The 25,350-nt window shown below is 41.4% G+C and overlaps 2 protein-coding genes across 4 annotated transcripts in view; one reads left to right on the forward strand and one right to left on the reverse strand.

The window, feature by feature from the left end:
- Nucleotides 1-9,752, forward strand: part of phf3 (PHD finger protein 3) — a 29,210-nt gene extending 19,458 nt beyond the window's left edge. For both annotated transcript variants that reach the window (XM_061910379.1, XM_061910380.1), the window contains exon 16: nucleotides 7,587-9,752. In XM_061910379.1, coding sequence (XP_061766363.1) covers nucleotides 7,587-9,106 — 1,520 coding nt within the window. In that variant the 3' untranslated portion in view covers nucleotides 9,107-9,752. The remainder of the gene's footprint in view (nucleotides 1-7,586) is intronic.
- Nucleotides 9,753-20,907: 11,155 nt separating this feature from the next.
- eys (eyes shut homolog) overlaps nucleotides 20,908-25,350 on the reverse strand; it is a 722,499-nt gene continuing 718,056 nt past the window's right edge. Inside the window, exon 50 of one of the 2 annotated variants that reach the window (XM_061910381.1) lies at nucleotides 20,908-22,820. In XM_061910381.1, the coding sequence (XP_061766365.1) occupies nucleotides 21,637-22,820 (1,184 nt within the window). In that variant the 3' untranslated portion in view covers nucleotides 20,908-21,636. The remainder of the gene's footprint in view (nucleotides 22,821-25,350) is intronic. The other variant, XM_061910382.1, reaches the window with a different exon arrangement.

Raw genomic sequence — 25,350 nt, forward strand, 5'->3', positions numbered from 1 at the left:
AAGTATATCAAACAAACCTTTAACGAAGTGATCACTGCATTCTTCGACTCTGCTCCCTTGTGAGATCCTTTTGTAGTCGTCATTGTTGGCACAATCTTAAATGATAAATAAATGATAAATGGGTTGTACTTGTATAGCGCTTTTCTACCTTCAAGGTACTCAAAGCGCTTTGACATTACTTCCACATTTACCCATTCACACACTGATGGAGGGAGCTGCCATGCAAGGCGCCAACCAGCACCCATCAGGAGCAAGGGTGAAGTGTCTTGCTCAGGACACAACGGACGTGACGAGGTTGGTACTAGGTGGGAATTGAACCAGGGACGCTCGGGTTGCGCACGGTCACTCTCCCCACTGCGCCACGCCGTCCCTTTTGCACTTTTTGTTTACCTCTCGAGGAACTCTGTAAAAATGTTTATAATTTTTGTGACTTGAACGATTCGTACTGCTGAAAACAACACAAGCGTTTTTTCTCTGAGAAAGACTAAACGGCACCTTGTACCCATTGAGAACTGACGCTGGCTTGACCACCACGCACACTTAAAGGGCGGGACATGAGCTGGACCTGATGTCAGTAAAATCCAAGGAATAGGTACTTTTTGAGCACATTCAATAATACCGTGATAGGACATTTCATGTCGTTAAAGCTGTAGCCACCACTAGTTTTGGTGTTTTAATGAACTTTTTCCACAAATTTGGCACCATAAAAGGGTCACAAATAACACAAACTAAAAGTACAAAACTAGAATCATAACAGCCCATCAACTCATCCTCGATAAAATAAGAAGTAGCTTTTTCTGGCAATTACATTAACAATTCACCCTTGGTCGAAGTATGCTGTAAGTGACATTCTACTGATGTGGTCATTAAAGTTTAGTCAAAAACATGATAGCTTAATTTTTATGCAAAGTACTGTGTTCAGTATCATATGTATTCATCATCACATACTGTACATAAACCAACATAACTGCTAATAAATGATGTGCCTGCTTGATGATCATAACATAGTTCACAGCAGGGGGTGTTTGAAGCGTTAGGCGGCCCTCTATAAGGGGGTTGCATATAACGTCACATCCATTTTTCTTCTTCGCGGCTTAATGCACACAACGGTCAAGTAGCTAAAGCGTAACATTAAAACAAGTGAGAGTGAGTGAAGAGTTTGAGCAGAAAATGCAGTATTGCTGTTTTGTTGTTGTGTTCCAGTCTTTCAAATAACGAGATAGGAAATAGTTTTCATAAAATCCACAATTTAATTTAATTAATAATTAAAATTTCATAGATTTCCCTAAAGAAGTGGGTCATAAGGGTAATAAATTCAGGGGGAAAAAAGTGCGTCGAATCAAACGGCTCTTAAATATACTACTTTCATCATCTTGTGAAATACAATCGGACCATGCTTGTGTCTGCAGCGATCACTTTGTAAAATGTGTGTTTCAACATTAAATTTGTTTGAGAAACTTTCTGTAATGTAATCAAGTTTATTCTCTACTATATTGGTAGTGTTTGATAGCAGAACTAAATGTAAAGAAATGACGATAGATCACATTTGTTTTTTGTTATATTGCAATGCCTAAATATAACTGGGAAGACCTGGTGGTTGTGCAAATAAACTAAGTTCATGTTTAGTCCTAATAATAAATATTGTGATTGTTGTTCCAATCCACCATATTTTCATTGTCGATTTTTATAACAGAAACTATAAGCTTAGTTGTTGTTGTTGTTGTTGTGCAGGAAAACAAAGTGCTTTATTCGACACAGATTACTACATTATATACATCTTGTTAGCATCAAGAAAATATCCTAAATCGTATTAATGAACTAGATAAATAAATAAATAAATGGGTTGTACTTATATAGCGCTTTTCTACCTTCAAGGTACTCAAAGCGCTTTGACACTACTTCCACATTTACCCATTCACACACACATTCACACACTGATGGAGGGAGCTGCCATGCAAGGCGCTAACTAGCACGCATCAGGAGCAAGGATGAAGTGTCTTGCTCAGGACACAACGGACGTGACGAGGTTGTTACTAGGTGGGGATTGAACCAGCGACCCTCGGGTTGCGCACGGCCACTCTTCCACTGCGCTACGCCGTCCCTATAGTAAATAAATGCGATCAAAAGTCCGCTTACAATGGAGCCTATTGGAGTCGCCTTATTCTGTTTACAAAGCCCTTAAAGGCCTACTGAAACCCACTACTACCGACCATGCAGTCTGATAGTTTATATATCAATGAAGAAATCTCAACATTGCAACACATGCCAATACGGCCGGTTTAGTTTACTAAATTGCAATTATAAATTCCCCGCGAAGTGTCCTGTTGAAAACGTCGCGGGATGATGACGCTTACGTTGACGCGTGCTTGTGACCTTATTGGTTGTAGCGGACATTTTATCCCAGCACCACTCACGGCTAAAAGTCGTCCGATTTAATCGCATAATTACTAAGGGTGTAACAGTACGTGTATTTGTATTGAACCGTTTCAGTACGGGGGTTTTGGTTCGGCACGCGGGTGTACCGAATGAGTTTGTGAGCAAAAGTCTTCACAGGCTTCTTTATGCTTCTGTGTCAGCACCCAGCATTGACCCACCCACACAACCATCTGATTGGTTACATACAAAGCCAATCAGCAGTGCATATTCAGAGCGATGTAACAGCCAATCAGCAGTGCATATTCAGAGCGATGTAGTCAATGCTTCAGCGTCCAGCAGATATGTGTTTAGCAGGGGAGCAGTGGACAGCGTACTCTCCCCAAATGATAAAAAACACCTCCCAGTCACAACAACTATTACTAACATCACTATGAGCCCGTTGACCTTCTAGAAATTTAAACTGCAGCTCAGCTCAGATGAATAAATCTGTGGTCGTCTCAACAGCAGATACTGAATCTTGATATCGCTAGCAAACATTGCTGAAATATACAGCTAAATAATGAGCCAGAATATGAACTTCACACCATCAAAACAACTGCAGACATGTAGATGACAGACTAATATTTGTAGCAGGAAAATCAACTTCAAACAAATGTATCCTTTACTCATTAGTGTCACAATCACAGCAGCACGGCACTCTGTATGTCAATCAAATATGTTAATTAGCGATGCAGGAATAACTCCAACTTTGTCTTTCACCGATTAGTGCTTAACTTGTGGATCCCTTTTATGTAAAGACATGATGTTCCTCCAATTTTTTCTTCTCTAAATACTGTTAGTGTCAAGTAAAGTGAGGGAGCAGTAACCTCTTGGTAGTGATGAATGGCTTTATTCTTTAAAAAAAAATATTCTCTCAAGAGTGTAAAAATCTACTCCACTCTATTTAAAAAAAAAAAAAAAAAAAAAAAGTGTATGATCACTTTTATATTATCCTCTAAACCTTTCAAAATAAGCTTAAATCTGCACAGATTCAGGTAGTTAAACAGTAGCCTAATGGGGCTTAGACCATCGCCTGAAACCCAGAAGTGCCCGGATGTGCCTCTAGGTCACGTGATTGCAACCCTCCGATTGGGACTTTCAGGATAGCCGCAGCAACTCCAGACAGATAACGACAAAACTATTTTTCAACCTGATGAACATAGTTATGTTATACACAAAATAATACGTGTTTAGTTCCTACAGCAAGAGCGTAACCAGAGAAAGGTGTGCAGAAAACGCCACAAAATATCCTGAAGAAGTAATCTGTATTGTTTTTGTGGGGACTACTTTGCCACACTTTGAAAAAATTTGTCTGTCAGCTTTTAAAGTTGTGTTTATTTCAAACACGAAAACAAGATTATAGCACATATTTACAGTGTCACACAAAGTTGAACACATCTGAACTCTGAAAATGAGTAGGAAGAAGCAGAGCTGATCTGATCCTTTCTCCATTAGCCTTTAGCTGTAACAAATAGTTTCGTTCAGTTCCTGTATTCAATCTGAAACATAAATGCATGCATACATGATAAATATGATACACTCTCATAAATAAAAAGTTATCAAAGAGTAGTAGTCCAAATAAATACATATACTGTAGATGGTTGTGAATGCCTAAATTATTATTTTTTACGCATAATGAAGTGCTGTCTTGTTGTGGCTGCTGGCTAGGCTAACGCCGCAGTGCTAAAAGTGTTATAAGAGCTGCTGTTGGTGTGTTAAAGGGGTTATTGTGCAAAACCAACTTTTCTTACCTGTTGACACCTTTTTGTGTATTTGTTATAAAACATGGGGTGCCACGCAGAGATATCAATTAAACGGTTTTGCCTCTTTTCAAACGATTTGTTTGGAATATGAGACTTTAGTGAGATGTATTTTGCCTTAGTTATGTAAGTGGATATCTCCGTATTCGAAATGTTACGATAAACAGTTGGTAAAACTCCTGATGGTTAGTATCACTGATTTCAAATGAAAATTATCGAAAAACCGTGATTAACTGCACTTTGAAAACCTCACGGAATGACTGGTGCCAGCTAGCCTGCTTATATGAAAACAAGAGACATTAAAGTCTTTCCCCGTTATAAAGCAACATACCCAAATCTAAACTATTATAAACACATTACTGTCTAAGCAACTAAAGTTAAAGTACCAATGATTGTCACATACAAACTAGGTGTGGCAAAATTATTAACTGCATTTGCCCCATCACCCTTGATCACCCCCCTGAGAGCTGAGGGGAGCAGTGAGCAGCAGCGGTAGCCGCGCCCGGAATCATTTTTAGTGATTTAACCCCCAATTCCAAACATTGATGCTGAGTGCCAAGCAGGGAGGTAATGGGTCCCATTTTTATAGTCTTTTGGATGACTCAGCCGGGGTTTGAACTTAAAACATTACCGAACTCAGGGCGGACACTCTAACCACTAGGCCAGTGGTTCTCAACCTTTTTTCAGTGATGTACCCCCTGTGAACATTTTTTTAATTCAAGTACCCCCTACTCAGAGCAAAGCATTTTTGGTTGGAAAAAAAGAGATAAAGAAGTAAAATACAGCACTATGTCATCAGTTTCTGATTTATTAAATTGTATAACAGTGCAAAATATTGCTCATCTGTAGTGGTCTTTCTTGAACTATTTGGGAAAAAAAGATGTAAAAATAACTAAAAACTTGTTGAAAAATAAACAAGTGATTAAATTATAAATAAAGATTTCTACACATAGAAGTAATCATCAACTTAAAGTTCCCTCTTTGGGGATTTTAATAGAGATCCATCTGGATTCATGAACTTAATTCTAAACTTTTCTTCACAAAAAAGAAATCTTTAACATCAATATTTATGGAACATGTCCACAAAAAAATCTAGCTGTCAACACTGAATATTGCATTGTTGTCATTTTTTTTTCACAGTTTATGAACTTACATTCATATTTGGTTAAAGTATTATTCAATAAATATATTTATAAAGGATTTTGGAATTGTTGCTATTTTTAGAATATTTTAAAAAAATCTCACGTACCCCTTGGCATACCTTCAAGTACCCCCAGGGGTACGCGTACCCCCATTTGAGAACCACTGCACTAGGCCACTGAGTAGGTTAGCGATATTCAACAAGCGGTGCTCTTTTCAAGCAGAATGATCGTTCTATACGATACAATATGGAGGTCTTTTTATGTTCCGCTGAACACAGTTACACGCTTTTCATTCAAATAAATCTTAGTTCTGCGCTACAGACCAATATTTAAAACAGTAAAGGCTTAGCCATTAAAACAGATACAATACTAGGACTAAAACACTACCAGTGAAGCATATGAAACACAAAACATGCAAAATAGCGGGTTATCCCAACAGTGTGTCTATTTTCTTTTAGTAATTAAAAAAACATTTAAAAATATTTCAGTGTGTGTACTGTAGTACTTTTTGAGCATATTCAACAATACTGCGATAATAATAACTGTGATAGTTTTGGTCACAATAACCGAGTTATGACATTTCTATATTGTTATATTCCTACTCCATATATGGTTGAGGTTTGACTGAAAAGCTTTGAGCGTGTCCACCATTTTCATCCCCTTCTAGTCTGACGCTGTAGTCAAAAATTCCTATTACCTCTCTCCTCTTGTGGTGGGTAGCGCTGGGCGATATGCACAAAATAGTATATCTCCATTTATGGTTTCTTAAACTCGATATTCGATATATATCTCGATGAATTTTTAGGTAAAAGTATACATACCGGTATAAATATATTAATTTTTGAGCGATATTCACTGAAATTAAAGTGAATGACAACTGTAGAGTAAACAGTCAGTGGCACTTTTATTAACCCAGTTAGTCAAGATGGGTATTAGCAGCACAGAAAATAAACTGTTTAAGTAGTACATAATTACATAACTTAAATGAAATAGAAAAATATAATTTCTACATAAGAAAACAATACAACATGTATCAAACTCCGGTAAAAAATACATTTTCCGGCGCAGGCACTTTTCAATTCCCAGTCAATTATGTAATGGACAGTCACACACGTACGGTTCTGTGGTCCTACTAGAAGTGGTCCATGCAAAGTAAGTTACTTTACTTAATTGTGCAGCGAGCTCACTTAGTCGTACATTTCATTTGAATATTGTCTTTTTTCTTCTTCGACTGTCTCGTCGTCATTTGGGATGTCTACCCACCCTTTCTTGCCTCTGATTGGCCTGCTCCTAATATTTTGCCCTACTCTTAACCAATCGTGACTCATCATTTTAAACCAACCAACCAATCATTGATCTTTCCCGATTGATATTGTCCCCTGACCGTGGAGTTGCACTAGTCCAGTTTTCCCTCCTACCTCTTACCATTATGTTAGATCCACTATGGACTGGACTTTCACACTATTATGTTGGATCCACTATGGACTATGCTGACCTGAGGACAGCCTGTCGTCACGTCAGCTTTTCGTCCATACAAATAGCGTGCCGGCCCATTCACATATCTACGACTTTTTACGCACACAAGTGAATGCAAAGCATACTTGATCAACAGCCATACAGGTCACACTGAGGGTGGCCGTACAAACAACTTGCGCCACACTGTGAACCCACACCAAACAAGAATAACAAACACATTTTGGGAGAACAGCCGTACTTTAACACAACATAAACACAACAGAACAAATACCCACAATCCCTTGTAGCACTAACTCTTCTGGGAAGCTACAATATACACAAATTCTGAGGTCTCAAGGTTGGCAAGTATGGTTGTGAGTCAGTGCATGGGGTGGTAATGACAAGCTTGAAAGGGGCAAGGATAGGCGTTTAATAGCCCATGGCATGTTGCGGGGGAGAAAAAGGAACACAACAAACAAGCCGCGTTTGGTCTTTTTAACATGAAAAAAATTATATTAATATTATATTTTCTTAATTCATATCTTGTTAAAAAATAAATTGATATATCTTACAAACTCGATATATCGCCCAGCCGTAGTTGTAGGGCAGATTGGCTCGTACATGCACATGCGTCCTCCACTGTTGCCATTTCTAATAAAAAGTAGTGTATAGTTCATCAAATGTATACCACAAGGAATTGTTTTAAATGTAGAAAAAAAATCTCATGACCCTTTTTAAATTTGGAAAAGCTGTTAAGTCACAAAGAGTTCCTAACGATTACGAGCCAAAGCTAATTGTTGTTGTGATTCAACAGGTCTAGAAAACAACCGAGCCAACCTTCTGCTGGGACTAATAATTCGCCAGAGGCCAAAAAGGGATTATCTTCCTCCTGTCTTGAATGAAGCAGCAAGGATGTCTCCTGAAGTCAAAGCCGCTCCAGTTTCTGTGAAAGAAGCGCCTGCTGAAGAAGAAGATGAGAAGCTCTTCTTGGCCTCCTTGACGACTCCGAATAAAAGCGAGCAGGAAAAACTCCTGGAGACTGCGGAGGCGACGGAGGAGCCGATCAGTGAATGTTTTGAGGAAGCAGCTCCTTCTGGGAAGAACATTCCGGAGTCCCAAAAGCCTCTTCGTTTTCTTCCTGGCGTGTTAGTGGGCTGGGGTGGAGAACTACCGCCACTCCCCGATTTTGGAGAGACCCTGAAAACGGACGCACCGACGAGCGCAAGCTCCAAGAGTCCGACCGCCGCTGCTCCCCGAGAACGCTTTGTCATTAAGAAAAAGGAAGTGAAACCCGTCCAAGCAGAACCGCCGTCTCCCTGCCAGACGGAGGCTGCGAACGCCTCATCAGGAAAAGCTGCTGAGGCGGCGCCCCGAAGTGCTCCCATCACCCTGAGAGATAAGCCGCCGGACGTATCGACCGACGCTTTCTTGGAGAGCCTGTCGGCGACGACACAAAGCCGGGAAGAAGCGGGCAGCAGCTCCAACCCGGAGGAAGCCGCTCTGTTCACCGATGCAGACAACATGAAGCCGGAGTCCCAGGCGGCGTCAGATCACACTCATAACTCCAAAACTCCTCTAAGTGGGATTTTGAAAAAGATTTCCGCCTATTCGAGTGCGACGGAAAATAAAGCCAGTGAAAGTTCCCCTAATGCTCCTGTGGAGACCAAACCTGCGCCTGTGTCGTGCGGCGCTAAGAACAGCCCAGTCACAACCTTTCATCAGGGCTTGTTACAGATGTCTCAGGCCAAGCAGAAGTTGAAGGAACAAAACCAAAGTGAGGATCCGGCTGAGGTAAGATCGCCTTCAGCTCTTCCAGCATGCATCAGTGCTGCAGCGGTCGCCCAGCAGCAGCCGGTTGTTCCCAACTCCTTCCACAACCTGCACGTCCAGGAGCAGAACCAGGCCACAGTCCAGGCCCCCCAGGAGGAGCCGCTCTACACCTACTGCCACCCGTGGGAGATGCCGCGTCACAGCGAGGAGCGGGACGAGGGCGAGGAGGAAGAAGAGGAGGAGGAGGAAGAGGAGGGAGAGATCGACCAGCACCATCATCAACATCACCGCGGCGGCAGCAGACACCGCAGGGATTCTCACCACGGGAAGAAGAGCAAGCACCACAGCCGGGAGCGCGAGAGGAAGCATGAGCGTAACCACGACGACAAGCAGAGAGAGAGAAGCAGACACCACGCACACGCCGAGGAGCGATTCGGCGAGAAGAGGAAAGAGCGATACCACAGCGACGACTACAGCAGCCGCCACAAAGAACGCCACCGACATCGGCGGGACTCGGACTATGAGAACGGACGCAGGGGCTCAAAAGACTCCAATTACTCCTAATTATTAGTTTTTTAAATGAATTACATCCATGGTGTTTGGTGCTTTGACGCTCATTCAAACCACTTCTGCTTTTTATTTCATCATCACGTCCCTCCTTTGACCTTTTTTTATGGAGTCATGAACGTCATCACACTCACTTGTCCATTTACAACACTTAACTCCACCTCCACACTTTACAGAACACTTCAAGTGGTGGACCTGACATCGCGAATCTTAGCATAAAAACACACAAACTCTACCAATCGTTCATTTCTAAATGTTGACAAGTGAGCGTCGTCACTTTCTCTCCACCGTTCATCACTCTCCATTTCAAATTTTAACCTTTTATATTCTAAACATCTGCTTTGTGTGTACTGGACAGTCCTGGTTGTAATAATAATAAGATGTTCTTAGACATTGGGTCAGTTTTTTTTTAAGAGATAAGACCTTTGCCATAAAAGGAAAACTATTGACTTTGCCTACGTTCCCAACTCGGCTACTTCTTTTTTTTGTTTTGTTTTTTAAAAGATTGCTTTAAATATTTTATAGTCTTACTCTCTACTGGCGAAGTGCGATGTACATTTTGGCTTGTAATATACCTTTAGAGATGAAGTGTGCCTTTGCACCTGTGTATGTACAGTTGGTAATAAAGCTCATTCTTTTTTTATTGTTGGTTATAAAAAGGAACTCACATTTGTGTACAGTAAATATATTAAAGATACAATCACCTTAAAAAAAATACTGCTTCCAGTTTGTTAAATTAGTCAAAACAAAGACATCTTTAAGACTTAAAAAGCAGTCCAGTCAATGTTTCAAAGTAACATTCACAACAGTCACAAATACACTGACTATAATTAAAGTAGCTGTCCTGATAAACAGGAGCAACACTGACACCTAGTGGCGGTATCGAGTATAGCTGCATTTAAGTGTTTTGGCGTATTTGGTAGTTTGTACTGTAAAATAAATGGAAATTAAATATTGTAAACATGCTAGTTTAAGTTATAGCATTTATGCTTTCATCGAAATGTCCGAAATTACATTCATTTTGTGTTTTTAATAATTCAATCTAGTCAGACGTTTTCAGGTCAATATCCAGTTTGGTTATCACAAATTTGCTCTTTGCACTGATGGTATGTTGCCTGTGGTGGTTTTGACAGTCTACCAATCAGTTACTGACCTATTATTATAGCATGTATATTTTTCGTGAAGAGAAACTTGCGTTTTGCTATGCATCGAACCCCAAAATATTTGCAACAAAAAAAAATGGATTTGAAAAAAACTTGTGGCTTCAAATTTATTTTGTTAATTGCAGATCAAATATGTAACAAAAATGTTTACACATATGAGTATTCAACATATACACATGTGTATGTATGTATTCATATATATATATTTATAAAAATGTATATATTAATATACATTTGTATATGTGTGTTTATATATATATATATATATATCTTGATTGGATTATCCAGAGAAGAGTGCTCGATACCGTGGTAGAGCGCAATATGTATGTGGGAAAAATCACAAGACTACTTCATCTCTACAGAACTGTTTCCTGAGGGGTTCCCTCAATCATCAGGAGATTTTTTATGTATCTCCTGATGATTGAGGGAACCCCTCAGGAAACAGTTCTGTAGAGATGAAGTAGTCTTGTGATTTTTCCCACACATACATATATATATATATGTATGTATATATATATATATATATATATATATGTATGTATATATATATATATATATATATATATGTATGTATGTATATATATATGTATATATATGTATGTATGTATGTATATATATATATATATATGTATATATATATATATATATATATATATATACATATATATATATATATATATACATATATATATATGTATGTGTATAAAAAATCTGATGATTGAGGGAACCCCTCAGGAAACAGTTCTGTAGAGATGAAGTAGTCTTGTGATTTTTTCCACACACATATATATATATATATAAATATTTAAAACATGTTTTATTGTATTTAAATGTGCATATATACATACATATATACTGTATATATATATATATATATATATAAACATGAGTATATATTTATACAAACAAACATATACAGCACATATATATATATACATAAATGTATATATATATATATTTATATATATGGCTGTAATATATATATATATAAACACACACACACATTTATGTAGGGCAGCACAGTGGAAGAGGGGTTAGTGTGTCTGCCTCACAATACAAAGGTCCTGAGTAGTCAGTCCTGGGTTCAATCCCGGGCTCGGGATCTTTCTGTGTGGAGTTTGCATGACTGCGTGGGTTCCCTCCGGGTACTCCGGCTCCCTCCCACTTCCAAAGACATGCACCTGGGGATAGGTTGATTGGCAACACTAAATTGGCCCTAGAGCAGTGGTACTTAACCTGGGTTCGATCGAACCCTAGGGGTTCAGTGAGTCAGCTTCAGGGGTTCGACGGTGAATAAAAACTTCTCCCTATCAGCTTTATGGATACGGCGGAAGCAGAAGTCAGACTGATTTGCAGGTGTGTAATTTGTTGGGAGTTCATGCATTGTGTTGCATTTGTAATTTGAACAAGGAGATGTTGATGGACGGTTCATTTTGTGCACCAGTAAAAAAAACATTACTTTTGTCTTGAATTTGAAAAAAAAAAGAGTTTTATTTTTCACTAAAGAAGGGTTCGGTGAATGCACATATGAAACTAGGTTAAGAACCAGCAGGAGTCGGGAACCTTTTCGGCTGACAGAGCCATGAAAGCCAAATATTTAGGGTCCGCCAGGAGTCCTTTGCAAAGGGCCAAGGACCCTATTGAAACTGTAAGTTTTTATTTAAAATGTATTTCCATGAGAGCCATATCATATTTTTTTTAACCCTGAATATAACTAAATGCTTGCATTTTTTAAGTAAGACCAACATTTTTAGAGTATTAGAAGTCTAATTCTTTTTAATAACATTGTTATTTCTTGAATGGATGGATTAAAATGCATGAAAATGTTTTATATTTTGAACCTTATTTTTAACATCGTGATTACCAGCGGAATTATTCATTACTTACCGTGTTAAGCAATGTCAGCTAAGATTTATCTGAGAGCCAGATGCAGTCATCAAAAGAGCCACATCTGGCTCTAGAACCATAGGTTCCCTACCCCTGCCCTACAGTGTGAATGTTGTCTATGTGTTGACCCTGTGATGAGAGAGTGACTTGTCCAGGGTGTACGCCGCCTTCCGCCCGATTGTAGCTGAGATAGGCCCCAGCGCCCCCGTGACCTCAAAGGGAATAAGCGGTAGAAAATGGATGGATGGATACATTTATGTAGATACACATACATATTAGCATCCCCCACTCCAAGTGTGTATGAGTGACCATTAACAAGGTTTCTCTTTTATCATTCATAGATTGAGTTGTAACCCAAAAAAAAGATTTGTAAAAAATGTCTTTCTTATTTGAACATTTGTATTTTTTGTTAGGAAGCATAAAACGACACATTTCTCTCCAATCTCGGTTGAACTTCAATTTGTCTTGCTTGTGAATTATATTTATATAGCGCTTTTCTCTAGTGACTCAAAGCGCTTTACATAGTGAAACCCAATATCTAAGTTACATTTTTTAAACCAGTGTGGGTGGCACTGGGAGCAGGTGGGTAAAGTGTCTTGCCCAAGGACACAACGGCAGTGACTAGGATGTCAGAAGCGGGAATCGAACCTGCAACCCTCAAGTTACTGGCACGGCCACTCTACCAACCGAGCTATACCGTTGAGTGGTTGTGCCAGCAATCTGAGGGTTAATGGTTCAATCCCCACCTTCTACCATCCTACTCACATCCGTTGTGTCCTTGAGCAAGACACTTCACCCTTGCTCCTGATGGGTCCTGGTTAGCACCTTGCATGGCAGCTCCCGCCATCAGTGTGTGAATTTATGGGTGAATGGGTGAATGTGGAAATAGTGTCAAAGCGCTTTGAGTTCCTTAAAAAAACAGAAAAAAGGGTAAACAAGTGCTATACAAGTTCAACCCATTTAGTGCATACCCTTTTTTAATTTGACTAAAACTGAGATACTGTGTAAATAATACATCCATCCATCCATTTTCTACCGCTTATTCCCTTTCGGGTTCGCGGGGGGCGCTGGCGCCTATCTCAGCTACAATCGGGCGGAAGGCGGGGTACACCCTGGACAAGTCGCCACCTCATCGCAGGGCCAACACAGATAGACAGACAACATTCACACTCCCATTCACACACTAGGGCCAATTTTAGTGTTGCCACTCAACCTATCCAAATCCAAATTATTAATAATTACTGTCACAAACGGTAAAACTCATGTTGCTCGGTAAAATGTATGTAATGTCATACTTCGCCAAATTGTGCTCCAAAGTTTGCAGCTTCACTCTATTGTGAATTTTTTTTGTTTTATTTTTTTTTAAGCGTTTTCTTTGTTTTTTTGGCCCAGATTAGGCATTTTCAAGCGTAAAAACAACCAAATGTACTAAAGGGTGTTATTTCATGTCTACATGGCTTTGATAACAGTAAACAACACATTTAGAAGGTCACACACAGGTGTTTATGTTGTCGCTATAAACATATATAATATATAAATACTAACAATGCATTAAATTAGCAGCGATACACACAGAATTATTGTGCTTCCATAAGGTAAATGTAGTACTACCCTAACTTACACCCTTAATTGGTTCCGTGACGGAGCTTTTAACTCAAAATACTCAAATCAATGTCTCCCATATAAAAACAACATAGTTTTAACATGTAACGTGTCTTTTAAAAAGGACAACTAACATTTAGATAATAAATATTGTATACAAACAATAAAATGCACTGGAGTAATGTAATAGTAATATACAGCATTTACCTCACATAGTAGACTTCAATAGTATCTATTTCCAGATGCTGATCAGTAGCTTTTTCATATTTTCATGGATAAATGTCCACCACTCGGATAGTTAACATTTTTGACTGGCGTTCTCCTCATTCTGCTTCAGTATGATGCAGACTAGCAGTAATATGATCAGATAGCGTCGCCAAGTTCTTTTATTTCAATGAATATCAAAACTCAGGCTGGTATCGACGAAACCGATCAGATACCATTCTACCTAATGTGTCTGGTAAAATTTGTTCATCTCAATTGTTGCTGATCTTGGGGATTCATCTTCAAACATACAATATAGAGGAAACAAATGGACGGCGTGGCGCAGCGGGAGAGTGGCCGTGCGCAACCCGAGGGTCCCTGGTTCAAATCCCACCTAGTACCAACCTCGTCACGTCCGTTGTGTCCTGAGCAAGACACTTCACCCTTGCTCCTGATGGGTGCTGGTTGGCGCCTTGCATGGCAGCTCCCTCCATCAGTGTGTGAATGTGTGTGTGAATGGGTAAATGTGGAAGTAGTGTCAAAGCGCTTTGAGTACCTTGAAGGTAGAAAAGCGCTATACAAGTACAACACATTTATCATTTATAAATGATGGCGTTATTCTGCACTGAATGCGTAATCTTATTTATATTCACTGTATGTAGCGTCTCCAAATATACGACAATGAAAGGATACTAACACTTGCCGTTTTCTAATACGGAGTGACTTTTCCAACTGCCACTAATTTTACTATATATATATATATATATATATATATATATATATATATATACACACACACACACACACACACACATATAAGTACATATACACACACATATATGTGTGTATATATGTATATATACAGTATTTGTGTGTGTATATATGTATATACACGACGTGTTAATACCAAAATGGATACATGGATGATACCGCAGAGGATTGAGAGAATGTCATGTGGTCAGATGAAACCAAAATAGATCTTTTTGGTATAAACTCAACTCGTCGTGTTTGGAGGAAGAAGAATACTGAGTTGCATCCCAAGAACACCATACCTACTGTGAAGCACGGGGGTGGAAACATCATGCTTTGGGGCTGTTTTTCTGCTAAGAGGACAGGACGATTGATTTGTGTTAAGGAAAGAATGAATGGGGCCATGTATCGTGAGATTTTGAGCCAAAACCTCCTTCCATCAGTGAGAGCTTTGAATGGTTGACCAAATACTTATTTTCCACAATAATTTGCAAATAAATTCTTTAAAATTCCTAAAATGTGAATTCCTGGATTTTTTTTCACATTCTGTCTCTCACAGTTGAAGTGTACCTATGATGAAAATTACAGACCTCTGTCATCATTTTAAGTGGGAGAACTTGCACAATCGGTGGCTGACTAAATACTTTTTTGCCCCACTGTTTATACATATATATATATATACACACACACACATATATGTGTATATATATGTGTATATATATGTAAATATATTTGTGTATCAAGCAGCTAAAAGTCAAACACGGATACGTGTGGAGAGAGTGTTTTACATGTTAACATCATGCCTTGCAATGGATTTAAATGGGTGTAATTTAAATATGTTTATGGTGACGGGTCATTTCTTTTTATAGTATCCACAAAGTTCAGCGAGCAGGTTGTGTTTACGTGTGACCGTGTGTGTTAAAGTTTTGTGCTGGTTGACTTTTTTTTTTTTTTTTGCACCATGACTAGTAAAGTTTGTTTGGATTGGTAATACAAGTAAATTGAGCTAGGTAACAAATTGCCACCTGGCAGACCCCTCAGTATTCACATTGTATATGAAACGCCGCCCAAACGACCAGGTTGCTTATTGTAATTGAACTGGCTATAAAAAACTTTAGATTTTTATTGATACCGGAAATACCCAAAAATTAGACAGAGATGTGCTGTCTGTCATTCACAATCCTTATACAAGACATGGACACGTTTAAAAAAAAAAAAAAATGCATTCTAAATCGTCAATAAATAAATACATAAAAAGTCAGCTAACAATGGAGTGTATGGAGGCTCTCTATTCTGCCAACAAAACCCGCCAACAATACCCTTTACACATATCGTGACTTGAATAATAACCAAATATTAGTGATGTTGTTGTTATAAGTGCTAACGCTGACAAACTATTTTTTAGCTGCGGCCTCTGCTGCTTTACTGTGAACTGGCCGTGATGTCCTGCTGCTCCCGCATCAACGCGTCTCAGCTTGCAAAAATATTCCAGGTTATAAATCATGACTTGATTAACTACCATGAATTGATTAACGTGGACACCGACTTAAACAAGTTGAAAAACTTATTGGGGTGTTACCATTTAGTGGTCAATTGTACGGAATATGTACTGAACTGTGCAATCTACTAATAAAAGTATCAATCAATCAATCAATCAAAAAGTCTCTCATCTGGATCAATCAATCAATCAATGTTTATTTATATAGCCCCAAATCACAAATGTCTCAAAGGACCGCACAAATCATTACGACTACAACATCCTCGGAAGAACCCACAAAAGGGCAAGGAAAACTCACACCCAGTGGGCAGGGAGAATTCACATCCAGTGGGACGCCAGTGACAATGCTGACTATGAGAAACCTTGGAGAGGACCTCAGATGTGGGCAACCCCCCCCCTCTAGGGGACCGAAAGCAATGGATGTCGAGCGGGTCTAACATGATGCTGTGAAAGTTCAATCCATAGTGGCTCTAACACAGCCGCGAGAGTTCAGTTCAAGCGGATCCAAGACAGCAGCGAGAGTCCTGTCCACAGGAGACCATCTCAAGCGGAGGCGGATCAGCAGCGTAGAGATGTCCCCAACCGATACAGGCGAGCGGTCCATCCTGGGTCCCGACGAGCGGTCCATCCTGGGTCTCGACTCTGGACAGCCAGTACTTCATCCATGGTCATTGGACCGGACCCCCTCCACAAGGGAGGGGGGGACATAGGAGAAAGAATATAGAAGGATTTAGCCAGAAATGTATGAGTTTTTTATCAGTGACATTCCGAAGACCAAGACCAAAGACAGTGTCTGCAGTGAGAATTTTAAATCTTTATATAAACGGGAAGATATAAACATCCTATCAGTCATCAAAGTAAGAGCAGACGTCGTACAGTAAGTTGTCATTTTTGTATGTTTGGAGTTTGTATTTCTTGTTTAGCACTTAGCAACATTGCTACATATTGCTTAGTGTTGCATTAAGCTGGATTTGTTTAGCATAGCTTGTAAAACTTGCAGCTCATCCTCTTCCTTATATTCAGGATCAACAATATAAAGTTCTGGATCATCACTTGTACCAAAGTAAATGTTGTTGGCTCTCACAAAGTTTGCATTGTTGTTGGTGGGGAAGGGATCTGTGGTTCCTAGCTCTACGTCACGCGATCACGTGACTTTCTAGCTCATTATCTCTCAAAATAGTTCGGGAATGTCCGTGAGATTGATACTATTTTGATCATATTTATTTACTCGCAAACTTTGTAAGTCTTTTGGTGTCATACATCAGATTTATATGACAATAGTTTCAATACAGAAGCAACTTGTTTTTGCACTCGACTGGTACTTTAAGTTGAGGTACCACTGTATTGGTGTTTTTATTTCCATCATTACACATTTGCTCATTTACGGTCGTGTCTGTTGTTGCGTCGGACCAGTTCTTCCTCCAAGGGAATTTAAGTTACTGGTCAATCCCAAGTTCTTTTGATGACATATATGCTGAGTAAGAAGGACCATCGAGACAGAATTGGAATATTTTCAAGTTTTACTAAAGCTTTAGGAGGTCAACTTAACCGATACATTCATATCAGCTTCTCTAGTTGATCTGGAATTCCAAGGGAAAAACACACTTTTCACACAAAATAAAGTCCTCCTCCCCATCCTCTCAACACCATAAGCAGTGGTTCTCAAATGGGGGTACTTGAAGGTATGCCAAGGGGTACGTGAGATTTTTTTTTAAATATTAGATAAATAGCAAAAATCCTTTATAAATATATTTAATATATTTAATAATACAACTTTAACATTTGACAACCAAATAATAAAACAAGGTGACTCGGTAAAAAATCTGGGTATTATCTTCGACCCAACTCTCTCCTTTGAGTCACACATTAAAACCGTTACTAAAACGGCCTTCTTTCATCTCCGTAATATCGCTAAAAATTCGCTCCATTTTGTCCACTAAAGACGCCGAGATCATTATCCATGCGTTTGTTACGTCTCGTCTCGATTACTGTAACGTATTATTTTCGGGTCTCCCCATGTCTAGCATTAAAAGATTACAGTTGGTACAAAATGCGGCTGCTAGACTTTTGACAAGAACAAGAAAGTTTGATCACATTACGCCTGTACTGGCTCACCTGCACTGGCTTCCTGTGCACTTAAGATGTGACTTTAAGGTTTTACTACTTACGTATAAAATACTACACGGTCTAGCTCCAGCCTATCTTGCCAATTGTATTGTACCATATGTCCCGGCAAGAAATCTGCGTTCAAAAGACTCCGGCTTATTAGTGATTCCTAGAGCCCAAAAAAAGTCTGCGGGCTATAGAGCGTTTTCCGTTCGGGCTCCAGTACTCTGGAATGCCCTCCCGGTAACAGTTTGAGATGCTACCTCAGTAGAAGCATTTAAGTCTCACCTTAAAACTCATCTGTATACTCTAGCCTTCAAATAGACCTCCTTTTTAGACCAGTTGATCTGCCGCTTCTTTTCTTTCTCCTGTGTCCCCCCCCCTTGTGGAGGGGGTCCGGTCCGATGACCATGGATGAAGTACTGGCTGTCCAGAGTCGAGACCCAGGATGGACCGCTCGTCGGGACCCAGGATGGACCGCTCGCCTGTATCGGTTGGGGACATCTCTACGCTGCTGACCCGCCTCCGCTTGAGATGGTCTCCTGTGGACGGGACTCTCGCTGCTGTCTTGGATCCGCTTGAACTGAACTCTCGCGGCTGTGTTGGAGCCACTATGGATTGAACTTTCACAGTATCATGTTAGACCCGCTCGACATCCATTGCTTTCGGTCCCCTAGAGGGGGGGGGGGGGGTTGCCCACATCTGAGGTCCTCTCCAAGGTTTCTCATAGTCAGCATTGTCACTGGCGTCCCACTGGATGTGAATTCTCCCTGCCCACTGGGTGTGAGTTTTCCTTGCCCTTTTGTGGGTTCTTCCGAGGATGTTGTAGTCGTAATGATTTGTGCAGTCCTTTGAGACATTTGTAATTTGGGGCTATATAAATAAACATTGATTGATTGATTGATTGATATTTATTGAATAATACTTCAACAAAATATGAATGTAAGTTCAAAAACTGTGAAAAGAAATGGAACAATGCAATATTCAGTGTTGACAGCTAGATTTTTTTGTGGACATGTTCCATAAATATTGAAAGATTTCTTTTTTTGCGAAGAAATGTTCAGAATTAAGTTCATGAATCCAGATGGATCTCTATTACAATCCCCAAAGAGGGCACTTTAAGTTGATGATTACTTCTATGTGTAGAACTCTTTATTTACAATTGAATAACTTTATTTTTCAACAAGTTTTTAGTTATTTTTACATCTTTTTTTCCAGATAGCTCAAGAAAGACAACTACAAATGCGCAATATTTTGCACTGTTTTACAATTTAATAAATCAGAAACTGATGACATAGTGCTGTATTTTACTTCTTTATCTCTTTTTTTCCAACCAAAAATGCTTTGCTCTGATTAGGGGGTACTTGAATTAAAAAAATGTTCACAGGGGGTACATCACTGAAAAAAGGTTGAGACGTGGGGGTTGTCTTCACATTCCGATGGTTTACCACACTAACCTGGGATCTGAAGACATAGAAAGACTGGTAGAATACACAAAGGATCCGCTTTGGACTGGACTCTCGCGACTGTGTTGGATCCATTATGGATTGAACTTTCACAGTATCATGTTAGACCCGCTCGACATCCATTGCGTTCCTCCTCTCCAAGGTTCTCATAGTCATCATTGTCACCGACGTCCCACTGGGTGTGAGTTTTCCTTGCCCTTATGTGGGCCTACCGAGGATGTCGTAGTGGTTTGTGCAGCCCTTTGAGACACTAGTGATTTAGGGCTATATAAGTAAACATTGATTGATTGATTGAAAGGAAAAGTACTAAGGGGGACCGGAGGGTGTGTTCCAACTATCGTGGGATCACACTCCTCAGCCTTCCCGGTAAGGTTTATTCAGGTGTACTGGAGAGGAGGCTACGTCGGATAGTCGAACCTCGGATTCAGGAGGAACAGTGTGGTTTTCGTCCTGGTCGTGGAACTGTGGACCAGCTCTATACTCTCGGCAGGGTTCTTGAGGGTGCATGGGAGTTTGCCCAACCAGTCTACAAGTGCTTTGTGGACTTGGAGAAGGCATTCGACCGTGTCCCTCGGGAAGTCCTGTGGGGAGTGCTCAGAGAGTATGGGGTATCGGACTGTCTTATTGTGGCGGTCCGTTCCCTGTACGATCAGTGTCAGAGCTTGGTCCGCATTGCCGGCAGTAAGTCGAACACATTTCCAGTGAGGGTTGGACTCCGCCAAGGCTGTCCTTTGTCACCCATTCTGTTCATAACTTTTATGGACAGAATTTCTAGGCGCAGTCAAGGCGTTGAGGGGTTCCGGTTTGGTGGCCGCAGGATTAGGTCTCTGCTTTTTGCAGATGATGTGGTCCTGATGGCTTCATCTGACCGGGGTCTTCAGCTCTCGCTGGATCGGTTCGCAGCCGAGTGTGAAGCGACCGGAATGAGAATCAGCACCTCCAAGTCCGAGTCCATGGTTCTCGCCCGGAAAAGGGTGGAGTGCCATCTCCGGGTTGGGGAGGAGACCCTGCCCCAAGTGGAGGAGTTCAAGTACCTAGGAGTCTTGTTCACGAGTGAGGGAAGAGTGGATCGTGAGATCAACAGGCGGATCGGTGCGGCGTCTTCAGTAATGCGGACGTTGTACCGGTCCGTTGTGGTGAAGAAGGAGCTGAGCCGGAAGGCAAAGCTCTCAATTTACCGGTCGATCTACGTTCCCATCCTCACCTATGGTCATGAGCTTTGGGTCATGACCGAAAGGATAAGATCACGGGTACAAGCGGCCGAAATGAGTTTCCTCCGCCGTGTGGCGGGGCTCTCCCTTAGAGATAGGGTGAGAAGCTCTGCCATCCGGGAGGAACTCAAAGTAAAGCCGCTGCTCCTTCACATCGAGAGGAGCCAGATGAGGTGGTTCGGGCATCTGGTCAGGATGCCACCCGAACGCCTCCCTAGGGAGGTGTTTAGGGCACGTCCAACCGGTAGGAGGCCACGGGGAAGACCCAGGACACGTTGGGAAGACTATGTCTCCCGGCTGGCCTGGGAACGCCTCGGGATCCCCCGGGAAGAGCTAGACGAAGTGGCTGGGGAGAGGGAAGTTTGGGTTTCCCTGCTTAGGCTGTTGCCCCCGCGACCCGACCTCGGATAAGCGGAAGATGATGATGATGATGATGAAAAGTACTATCTACTCTAGACATGGCTATGTAAAACGGAATAACTCTTAAACATATCAGCATCCTTCAACACTATGTTGGCATCACAAGATCCACAGAAAAGCCAAAGAAAGAAACTAAAAAGTTCAGTTTGTTCCGCATACATATTGAATTTGGGGTTCTAACAGAACCTTGGTAAAACAGCGGAACACTGCACACGACAAACTACGACTCATTTCCATCAAACACATTAAAGCCTTCGCTGCTTTCTAAGAACCGGAGTGGCTCGTCAAAAAAGGAAACGTTTCGAAGACTTCCCTGGAAGCCCCTCGAAAACAACCTCCACGTCAGGACTGATATGTCGGTGTGCAGTTCGAATCCTCCAAAGTACAACAGTCCGCCATAGTTCAAGGCTACGTATCGTCCGAGTGGCTCCACGTCCTCGCTTAGAATCCTTGTGTGGTTTAAGTCCGCTTGGATGACAGTAGAGTTGACCACAAAGGAGACGTGGTGCCACGTGTGGCAGCACAATGTCGGACTGGCAGACAGAGAAACGATCGAAACGTTCTCGCCGAGATTAACGGCCACTTTAAGTCGTCCTTTCTCAAGCCCGACAGCCAGGAAATCATCGTCCTCATGTCCCGCCTTTCCTAACCACATGATCAGACAGTCAGTCGTGTCCGCACGGAAGCTGAACGACACCCGAGTGTATCTCAAATGTCTCCTGTTGTACTTTCCATCCCGGTATTTCACATGCGACTGTCCCACGAACTTCAAAGTACCAGTGTTTACCTCTCTGGTGCAGTACCTCCCTCCCCACCCTAGGGGGCAAATGCAGCGATAGGAAGCGACGCCGACCGGTGCACAAACGGCGCCTTGCCCGCAGATGTTGTTGACGCAGCTGAGCGACTGGTCACAAAGCGGGCCGGTCCACGGCGACGGACACTCGCACGTGACGGCGTCATTTCCCGTCGAGCTGCATCGACCTCCGTTCTTGCACACTTTGTATCCGCAGGCGCCCCCGTCCCAGTCGCCGACATTCGCCCCGCTGAGAGCTCCTCTCTCCGTCAACTCCAGCTCCAGCCCGTTCAGGATCACTTCCCGTATTCCGCCGACGAACCCCGGCGGTTCTCCTCCCGTGGCGTCTGCGGGTATCAGAGCGGGGACGCCGCCGACGAAGACGTCGGTGGTGACGTCCAGGGAGCTCATCTTCTCCGTGGCATCGTGCGTCACCTCCTCGCCATCCAGGGTTAGGAATCCGCGCCGACCGATCCGACCTGCCGTGACGGTGTGCCAGGTTCTAGCGTGCAGGTCTACTCTGTTAACGCTTCGAAGGACGTGGGTAGCGTCTCCGAGATTGTACCTCAGCTGCACCACATTGGACGTCAAAGACAGGCAGATGAAGTCCCCTGCAGGAAATAAAACAGAACCAAAATGAAATAAAACACATTAGATGTTATAGACCGTGCCTGAAACACTTCCTACAAATTACTCAAAGTCTCGACACTTTGGTCAATCCGCCTTATTTACACCAATCAAATTTGTTTGGTCAACAAGTCAACTGTTTAACCAAAACTTTTGTTTCTCTCTTGTGTAGACAAAGCAGGAACAACAATATTTAAAAATACCTCAACTCTTTGTTGGTCAAACGGCACAATTGTCGTCCTCCCGCATAATTTAGTTGAGACCTACTTCATGTTCCGGTCTACAGCACTAAGGCTTCTGGGTAATGAAGTACAAAACCCAAAACCAGTGAAGTTGGCATGTTGTGTAAATTGTAAATAAAAACAGAATACAATGATTTGCAAATCCATCCATCCATCCATCCATCCATTTTCTACCGCTTATTCCCTTTCGGGGTCGCGGGGGGGCGCTGGCGCCTATCTCAGCTACAATCGGGCGGAAGGCGGGGTACAGCCTGGACAAGTCGCCACCTCATCGCAGGGCCAACACAGATAGACAGACAACATTCACACTCACATTCACACACTAGGGCCAATTTAGTGTTGCCAATCAACCTATCCCCAGGTGCATGTCTTTGGAAGTGGGAGGAAGCCGGAGTACCCGGAGGGAACCCACGCATTCACGGGGAGAACATGCAAACTCCACACAGAAAGATCCTCAGCCTGGATTTGAACCCAGGACTGCAGGAACTTCGTATTGTGAGGCAGACGCACTAACCCCTCTGCCACCGTGAAGCCCCGATTTGCAAATCCTTTTCAACCTATATTCAATTGAATAGACTGCAAAGACAAGATACTTAACATTCAGACTGTAAAACTTTGTTATTTTTTGCGAATATTAGCTCATTTGGAATTTGATGCCTGCAACATGTTTCAAAAAGGTGGCACAAGTGGCAAAAAAGACTGATAAAAGTTGAGTAAAGCTTATCGAACACCTATGTGGAACATCCCACAGGTGAACAGGCTAATTGGGAACAGGTGGGCGTATAAAATACTACACGGTCTAGCTCCAGCCTATCTTGCCGATTATATTGTACCATATGTCCCGGCAAGAAATCTGCGTTCAAAAGACTCCGGCTTATTAGTGATTCCCACAGTCCAAAAAAAGTCTGCGGGCTATAGAGCGTTTTCCGTTCGGGCTCCAGTACTCTGGAATTCCCTCCCGGTAACAGTTCGAGATGCCACCTCAGTAGAAGCATTTAAGTCTCACCTTAAAACTCATTTGTATACTCTAGCCCAGGGGTCGGGAACTTTTTTGGCTGAGAGAGCCAAGAAAGCCAAATATTTTAAAATGTATTTCTGTAAGAACCATATAATATATATTTTTAACACAGAACACAACTAAACGCGTGCATTTTTAAGTAAGACCAACATTTCTAGAGTATAATACGTCTCTTATTCTTTGGAATAACATTGTTATTCTGATGCTAACTGTGGAGGGGACGTGGCCTGCGGGCCTGCAGCGAAGCACGGTGTGCCAGGACCGGCCTCGAAATCAGCGACAGGTGCGCAGATGGCCCATCTGGGCCTTGTTATCTAATCACCTGTCGCTCTGTTATAAGCAGCAGCCAGGAGGAGAGACGGGGTTGAAACTGGAGCCAATTTTTGATTTGTTTTATTCTTTTGTTTTTGTTGACTTAACTTTTTTGCTTTGTTTTTTCCCTTTTTATTTTTGTTTTGTGCTTTTTGTATAATTTGTCTTGTTCTTTTTCTTCTTTTTTGTTAATATCATTATTTTTTTGTTTTTCATTTGTTTTTAAATCTTTTTTTGTTGTTTTTGTTGTCTTTTTTTTCCCTTTGGTTTTTCCCTTTTATTTATTTTTTTGTTTTTTGTATAATTTTTATTGTTTTTCTTCTATTTGGTTTTTCTTATTTATTTTTCATTTTAAATTTGTTTTTTAATCTTTTTGTTTCTTCCTTTTGTTTCTGCTGTCTTCATTTTTTTTCCTTTGGTTTTTCCCTTCTTTTTTTGTATAATTGAAAAATAAAACAATATTGTAACCCTGAAACAGGTTAACCAATAATAAATAAATTACTTCTTACCATTAACGCAACATCTTGAACATAAAAAAGCATGAGAATGTTTTATATTTTGAACGTTATTTTTAACCAGTGGAATTATTCATTACTTATCGTGCCAAGCGATGTCAGCTCAGATTTATCTGAGAGCCAGATGCAGTCATCAAAAGAGCCACATCTGGCTCGAGAGCCATAGGTTCCTTACCCCTACTCTAGCCTTTAAATAGACTCCCTTTTTAGACCAGTTGATCTGCCTTTTCTTTTCTTTTTCTCCTCTGTCCCACTCTCCCTTGTGGAGGGGGTCCGGTCCGGTGGCCATGGATAAAATACTGGCTGTCCAGAGTTGGGACCCAGGATGGACCGCTCGTCCAGAGTCAGGACCCAGGATGGACCGCTCGCCTGTGTATCGGTTCGGGACATCTCTGCGCGGCTGATCCGCCTCCGCTTGGGATGGTTT

This window comes from Nerophis ophidion, linkage group LG09 (genome assembly GCF_033978795.1).
Source record: "Nerophis ophidion isolate RoL-2023_Sa linkage group LG09, RoL_Noph_v1.0, whole genome shotgun sequence".
Lineage (NCBI taxonomy): Eukaryota > Metazoa > Chordata > Actinopteri > Syngnathiformes > Syngnathidae > Nerophis > Nerophis ophidion.